The sequence below is a fragment of the Tachyglossus aculeatus genome, chromosome 4 (assembly GCF_015852505.1).
Source record: "Tachyglossus aculeatus isolate mTacAcu1 chromosome 4, mTacAcu1.pri, whole genome shotgun sequence".
Lineage (NCBI taxonomy): Eukaryota > Metazoa > Chordata > Mammalia > Monotremata > Tachyglossidae > Tachyglossus > Tachyglossus aculeatus.
In genome coordinates, this window is record NC_052069.1 from 116,580,788 (window position 1) to 116,588,577 (window position 7,790).

The following is a 7,790-nucleotide window of genomic DNA, read 5'->3' on the forward strand; positions in this document are numbered from 1 at the left end:
GGGATTAAGATTGTGAGCCCCGGGTGGGGCAGGGACTGTGTTCAACCTGATTACCCCATTGCTTGGCACAGAGTAAGCGCTTAATAATAATAATAGTAATGGCATTTATTAAGTGCTGGGGGGATACAAGGTGATCAGGTTGTCCCACGTGGGGCTCACAGTCTTAATCCCCATTTTACAGATGAGGGAACTGAGGCCCAGAGAAGTGAAGTGACTTGCCCCAAGCTGACAATTGGCTGAGCCTGGATTTGAACCCATGACCTCTGACTCCAAAGCCCGTGCTCTTTCCACTGAGCCACGCTACTTGTCTGCTGTGTGACCTGGGGCGAGTCGCTTCCCTTCTCTGGGCTTCAGTTACCTCATCTGTAAAATGGGGATTTAAGATTGTGAGCCCCGGGTGGGGCAGGGACTGTGTCCAACCTGATTACCCCAGTGCTTGGCACATAGTAGGCGCTTAATAATTATAATAATAATGATGGCATTTATTAAGCGCTTACTATGTGCAAAGCACCGTTCTAAGCGCTGGGGGGAATACAGGGCGATCAGACTGTCCCACGTGGGGCTCACAGTCTTCATCCCCATTTTACAGATGAGGGAACTGAGGCCCCGAGAAGTGAAGTGAAAGTCACACAGCTGACAAGTGGCGGACTCCAAAGCCACGCTGCCTCTCAAAACACCGTCATCCTCATCGTCCTTTAATTCTTTTCTCCAGGTACCTACGGAAATCCTTCTTCCCCAAGCACCAAGACCTCCAGTTTGCAGGTAGGGACTTGGGAGCCTCCCTTTCCCGTCCCTAGGTGAATTTCCGCAGAGGGAGGACCCTGCCTCTTTACTCACAGATTCTATAGTGGACACTGTAATCTCCCTCTCTGACTCTCCCTGACTCAGCTGCCCAGAGGGAGCTCTGCTCTTCTGCACTCAATCAATCAATCAATCAATCATATTTATTGAGCGCTTACTGACTCCTGCTCACCCCCAACCCATTATCATTATCATCATCCCAGACTGAGCCCCTTCCTTCCTCTCCCCCTCGTCCCCCTCTCCATCCCCCCATCTTACCTCCTTCCCTTCCCCACAGCACCCGTATATATGTATATATGTTTGTACATATTTATTACTCTGTTTATTTTACTTGTACATATCTATTCTATTTATTTTATTTTGTTAGTATGTTTGGTTTTGTTCTCTGTCTCCCCCTTCTAGACTGTGAGCCCACTGTTGGGTAGGGACTGTCTCTGTATGTTGCCAACTTGTACTTCCCAAGCGCTTAGTACAGCGCTCTGCACACAGTAAGCGCTCAATAAATACAATTGATTGATTGATTGATTCCCTTCTCCCCAGGGCTCCTGAACCCCCTGGACGGCCCACACCATATGCGTCAGGATGAAACCTCGGAGTACCGCGAAGGGGTGGTGCTGGCTCGGCCCTCCAAGCCCGGACGCGGCTCCTTCGTCAACTGTGGCATGAGGAAGGTAGACACTAGTCCCTGCCCCAAACGAGCTGACTGCAGGCTAACCCTAATGATGGTATTTGTTGGGCACTCATTATGTCAAGCGCTGTTCTAAGCGCTGATAGATGATAATCAGGTCCCCGCCAGAACTCTTTCCTACCACGGTGTGGTTAGAAACAGCCCCAGCAGGAATAATAATAATAATGATGGCATTTGTTAAGCGCTTACTATGTGCAAAGCACTGTTCTAAGCGCTGGGGGGGATACAAGGTGATCAGGTTGTCATCATCATCATCATCAATCGTATTTATTGAGCGCTTACTATGTGCAGAGCACTGTACTAAGCGCTTGGGAAGTACAAATTGGCAACACATAGAGACAGTCCCTACCCAACAGTGGGTTCACAGGCTAAAAGGGGGAGACAGAGAACAAAACCAAACATACCAACAAAATAAAATAAATAGGATAGATATGTACAAGTAAAATAAATAAATAAATAGAGTAATAAATATGTCCCACTTGGGGCTCCCAGTCATCATCCCCATTTTACAGATGAGGTAACTGAGGCTCAGAGAAGTTAAGTGACTTGCCCAGGGTCACACAGCAGACACGTGGCGGAGCCGGGATACGAACCCACGACCTCGGACTCCAAAGCCCGTGCTCTTTCCACCGAGCCACGCTGCTTCTCAGTCGACCAGGAGCCTGGAGGAGCAATTCTGGGGCCCCAAGAGCCCAGGCCTTATGTGTAATGTGTGTTGTATGTAGTGCGTGTGTGCGCGTACAATGTTCATTGGGTGGTCGGAGCTCTTCCAGTTCTCGTTTAGGGGAATTGGATTCTTCTTTATGTGGTGGCGACCCTTTCCCTCTAACCCCAGGGTTTGAAACAGTGCCTGGCCGGTAGCAAACGGCCCAAAAACCCCCTTCTTTTCCAGGCTCCCTGTTGGTGAAAGAGAAGACACTTCTTCCTTCCAACCACCCTCTTCCTCCACGTCAGGCAACCGGGGAGGGAAAAGTTGGGACTCATTTTCCATTCTGCTTCCCTCCCCCTGCCCTAGGAGGTGCAGATCGACAAGCAGCTGGAGCCGGGGCTGAGGGTCACCGTGCGACTGGACCAGCGGCAGATTCCAGGTAAGCCGCTTCCAGCGGAGCCCGTCTCCGGGCACCTCCTCCACAACCGCTCCGGGACTCCGCCCTGAAGCCCCCTCTCATTCGGCCGCTCGGTCCCAACGGTTGGGCTGAGCCGGGGGTTTCAGGGACGAGGTGCAGGGGGGCGTGAAGTCTCACGGCTCTTCCTGGCTTCCTTCCTTTCCAGAAAGCAAGAGCCACAAGGGCCGGGTGGTGTCTTCCCAGGAGCCCCGCACGGAAGCCGGCCTCTACTGGGGCTACAGTGTCCGCCTGGCCTCCTGTCTCAGTGAGTAACTGGATCCGGGGGCTACGAGGTAGCCCCGGGGCCCCCACCACGGGACTTGGCCAGGCCAGCAGAGGCTAGATTAATTAGGAAATAAGAGCGAAGGAGTCTGAAGGCCAGAAGCCTGACGGGATGACGGCAGTGGGCCGTAACGGACCGCCAGGAGGGAGGTGAGAGGAAACAGCGGGTATAGGGGCCGGGGCCTGGTGGAAGCTCAACCCTGAAATCCTCCTCCACTTCCCCAGGTTCATCATCATCATCATCATCATCAATCGTATTTATTGAGCGCTTACTATGTGCAGAGCACTGTACTAAGCGCTTGGGAAGTACAAGGTTCAACCAGAATCCTGAGGTGGGGGGATCTGGGGGAAAGAGGCAAGTAACCCCTGTCTGGTTTGGACCCTGAAGCCTGAGGGTGAGAGACGCTGTGGCCGAGCGGGATCACCTCCTCAGGGAACTTCTGAAATCTTTCCCAGGTGCCGTGTTTGCCGAGGGCCCCTTTAAAGACGGCTACGACCTGACCGTCGGCACCTCGGAGCGAGGGGGGGACCTGGAATCGGCCCAGCTCCCCGACTTCTGGTGAACGCCCTCCCCCCCGGGTTCCCCCAAGCCGGTGACTTTCGGGGAGTGGGGAGCCCAACGGATGGATTTTTCTCTTCCGCCATATCCTGACCTCTCTCTCGCTTGCTCCCCTCAGCCACGCCCTCGTCGTGTTCGGAGGGCTCCAGGGCCTGGAGGCCGCAGTGGACGCGGATCCCAACCTGCAGGTGGTGGAGCCCAGCGTCCTCTTCGATCTTTATCTCAACACCTGCCCCAACCAGGGCAGCCGCACCATTCGCACAGAGGTGGGAACCCGGCCCCCCTCTTGGGCACATACCGCCAACCCTTTCATCGTCTGGTCCCCCTCTCTGATGGGCACCGCTCTGAACTACTCTCCGGGTGGGTTTGGAGGTCAGGGATTTCTCCCGCCGTTAGAGCTGTCCCTCTTCCGACTCTTACCCAGAGATCACAAGTTGGGTCGTGCAGAAACACAGGGAATCTCATAAGCGTACAGTATGCCCGCTCTTTAATAACTGGTATTTGCTACGTGTTTACTACGGGCCAAGGACTGGGGCGGATCCAAGATCCTGAGGTCCCATGTGGTGCTCACAGTCCATATAGGAGGGAGGTATCGAGTCCCCATTGGGCAGATGAGGGAACTGAGGCTCGGGGATGTTAACAGTGAGTTGCCCAAGGCCACACAGCAAGCCGGGATTAGAACCCAGGTCCTCCGACTCCCGGGCCCAGGCTCTTCCCACTAGGCCGCGCGGCTTCCCCTTAAATCATCACCGTGGCCACGGGTGTTGGGAAGGGGCCGGAAGGCTCCCAGATCCAAGAGACCCAGAGAGAAAGTAGGGGACTTGAATACAAACCAGCATCCTTGCCCTCGCCCACCCCACCTAAATAATTACGGTACTTAAGTGCTTACCCCGTGCCAAGCGCTGTTCTAAGCGCTGTCCGCTTCCCTCCCCTTCCAGGAAGCCATCCTCATCTCCTTGGCATCCTTACGACCCCGGATCGTCCAGGCCGGGGCCAAGCCTAGCTGAAGGGCAGGAGGACAACGCTGATGGCTACAGGAAGACCCTCCTCCTGTGTCCACCTGCCACAGGAGTTGGGGCTGGGGGACTCGGGGGGCAGGACTGGCGACCCCAAGAACCAGAGCAGCCTCCATTTGGGTCCGAGGAGCAGGGAACAACAGCACGGACGGTGCTGGCCCCCAAACAATAAAACAGAACTTCTCATCACACTAGGCCTTCTTGTCTCGAAAGATAACTTAAATTTAACCCCCCGGACCCCGACCCACAGGTCCTCCTGTTCAGCCGCCTGCCCGCTCGTCGTCCTCACGTGCCCCCTGCTGTGATGGTCTTGAGATTATTCGTCCTCTTGAGGATGTTGGGCACGAAGAGCAGGCCCGAGGCCCTCTCGATGGTCTCGATGGGCACCAGGAAGCGCTCCAGCGGGACGGTCGCGTCCACCGGGGCGTTGGGCATCACGTAAGACCGCAGCTCCACCTGCCCGCCCTCCGCCTCGAGGATGAGCACCTTGAAGAAGTGGGTGGGCACCGCCACGTGGTTCTTACCGATCACCTGGTACTTGACGTACATCTTCCCGTCCGCCTCCTGCCTGCGGACGGGAGACGGGGAGAGGGAGGAAGAGTTGGAGGGGTGAGGGGGTAAGCTCCGTCTGGGCGGGGATCGTGTCTACCAACTCCGTCATCTTGTATTTTCCCAAGGACTGAGTACAGCGCAGTAAGCCCTCAATTCTTGCAATCATATTTTCATTCATTCATTCAATCGTATTTATTGAGCGCTTACCGTGTGCTTTCCCCAGGACTGAGTACAGCGCAGTAAGCCCTCAATTCTTTCAATCCTATTTTCATTCATTCATTCAATCATATTTATTGAGCGCTTACCGTGTGCTTTCCCCAGGACTGAGTACAGCGCAGTAAGCCCTCAATTAATTCTTTCAATCATACTTTCATTCATTCATTCAATCAATCGTATTTATTGAGCGCTTACCGTGTGCTTTCCCAAGGACTGAGTACAGCGCAGTAAGCCCTCAATTCTTTCAATCATATTTTCATTCATTCATTCAATTGTATTTATTGAGCACTTACGTGTACTTTCCCAAGGACTGAGTACAGCGCAGTAAGCCCTCAATGCTTTCAATCATATTTTCATTCGTTCATTCTATCGTATTTATTGAGCGCTTACGTGTGCTTTCCCCAGGACTGAGTACAGCGCAGTAAGCCCTCAATTAATTCTTTCAATCATACCTTCATTCATTCATTCAATCGTATTTATTGAGCGCTTACCGTGTGCTTTCCCCAGGACTGAGTACAGCGCAGTAAGCCCTCAATTCTTTCAATCATATTTTCATTCATTCATTCATTCAATCGTATTTATTGAGCGCTTACCGTGTGCTTTCCCCAGGACTGAGTACAGCGCAGTAAGCCCTCAATTCTTTCAATCATATTTTCATTCGTTCATTCTATCGTATTTATTGAGCGCTTACGTGTGCTTTCCCAAGGACTGAGTACAGCGCAGTAAGCCCTCAATTCTTTCAATCATACCTTCATTCATTCATTCAATCGTATTTATTGAACGCTTACCGTGTGCTTTCCCCAGGACTGAGTACAGCGCAGTAAGCCCTCAATTCATTCTTCCAATCATATTTTCATTCATTCATTCAATCGTATTTATTGGGTGCTTACCGTGTGCTTTCCCAAGGACTGAGTACAGCGCAGTAAGCCCTCAATTCTTTCAATCATATTTTCATTCATTCAATCGTATTTATTGAGCGCTTACCGTGTGCTTTCCCAAGGACTACAGTGCGGTAAACCCTCAATTAATTCTTTCAATCATATTTTCATTCATTCATTCAATCGTATTTATTGAGCGCTTACCGTGTGCTTTCCCCAGGACTGAGTACAACGCAGTAAGCCCTCAATTAATTCTTTCAATCATATTTTCATTCATTTATTCAATCGTATTGATTGAGCGCTTACTGTGTGCTTTCCGAAGGACTGAGTACAGCGCAGTAAGCCCTCAATTCTTTCAATCATATTTTCATTCACTCATTCAATCGTATTTATTGAGCGCTTACCGTGTGCTTTCCCAAGGACTACAGCGCAGTAAGCCCTCAATTAATTCTTACAATCATATTTTCATTCATTCATTCAATTGTATTTATTGAGCGCTTACCGTGTGCTTTCCCAAGGACTGAGTACAGCGCAGTAAGCCCTCAATTAATTCTTTCAATCATATTTTCATTCATTCATTCAATCGTATTTATTGAGCGCTTACCGTGTGCTTTCCGAAGGACTGAGTACAGCGCAGTAAGCCCTCAATTCTTTCAATCATATTTTCATTCATTCATTCAATCGTATTTATTGAGCGCTTACCGTGTGCTTTCCCAAGGACTACAGTGCAGTAAACCCTCAATTAATTCTTTCAATCACATTTTCATTCATTCATTCAATCGTATTTATTGAGCGCTTACCGTGTGCTTTCCCCAGGACTGAGTACAGCGCAGTAAGCCCTCAATTAATTCTTGCAATCATATTTTCATTCATTCATTCAATCGTATTTATTGAGCACTTACCGTGTGCTTTCCCCAGGACTGAGTACAGCGCAGTAAGCCCTCAATTAATTCTTTCAATCATGTTTTCATTCATTCAATCGTATTTATTGAGTGCTTACCGTGTGCGAAGTCCAAGTTGGCAACACATAGGGACGGCCCCTACCCAACAGTGGGCTCACAGTCTAGAAGGGGGCCTATCTGAGCGCTTATTGTACAAAGCGCCGTAATCAAACTCCTCACCCTGGGCTTCAAGGCTGTCCATCCCCTCGCCCCCTCCTACCTCACCTCCCTTCTCTCCTTCACCAGCCCAGCCCGCACCCTCCACTCCTCTGCTGCTAATCTCCTCACCGTACCTCGTTCTCACCTGTCCCGCCATCGACCCCCGGGCCTGGAATGCCCTCCCTCCGCCCATCCGCCAAACTAGCTCTCTTCCTCCCTTCAAGGCCCTGCTGAGAGCTCACCTCCTCCAGGAGGCCTTCCCAGACTGAGCCCCTTCCTTCCTCTCCCCCTCGTCCCCCTCTCCATCTCCCCATCTTACCTCCTTCCCTTCCCCACAGCACCTGTATATATGTATATATGTTTGTACATATTTATTACTCTATTTATTTTACTTGTACATATCTATTTTATTTTGTCAGTATGTTCGGTTTTGTCTCCCCCTTTTAGACTGTGAGCCCACTGTTGGGTAGGGACTGTCTCTAGATGTTGCCAATTTGTGCTTCCCAAGCGCTTAGTACAGTGCTCTGCACACAGTAAGCGCTCAATAAATACGATTGATGATGATGATGATGATCAATGCCGGTGAGAGTAC

General features: G+C 51.0%; 1 protein-coding gene across 4 annotated transcripts in view; it reads left to right on the forward strand.

Moving 5' to 3' along the window:
* LOC119926549 (putative methyltransferase C9orf114) overlaps positions 1 to 4,641 on the forward strand; it is a 38,425-nt gene extending 33,784 nt beyond the window's left edge. For all 4 annotated transcript variants that reach the window (XM_038744591.1, XM_038744592.1, XM_038744593.1 and 1 more), the window contains 7 exons: positions 713 to 762; positions 1,342 to 1,472; positions 2,505 to 2,577; positions 2,762 to 2,860; positions 3,334 to 3,436; positions 3,555 to 3,702; positions 4,375 to 4,641. In XM_038744591.1, the coding sequence (XP_038600519.1) occupies positions 713 to 762; positions 1,342 to 1,472; positions 2,505 to 2,577; positions 2,762 to 2,860; positions 3,334 to 3,436; positions 3,555 to 3,702; positions 4,375 to 4,443 (673 nt within the window). In that variant the 3' untranslated portion in view covers positions 4,444 to 4,641. The remainder of the gene's footprint in view (positions 1 to 712; positions 763 to 1,341; positions 1,473 to 2,504; positions 2,578 to 2,761; positions 2,861 to 3,333; positions 3,437 to 3,554; positions 3,703 to 4,374) is intronic.
* Positions 4,642 to 7,790: the final 3,149 nt, after the last annotated feature.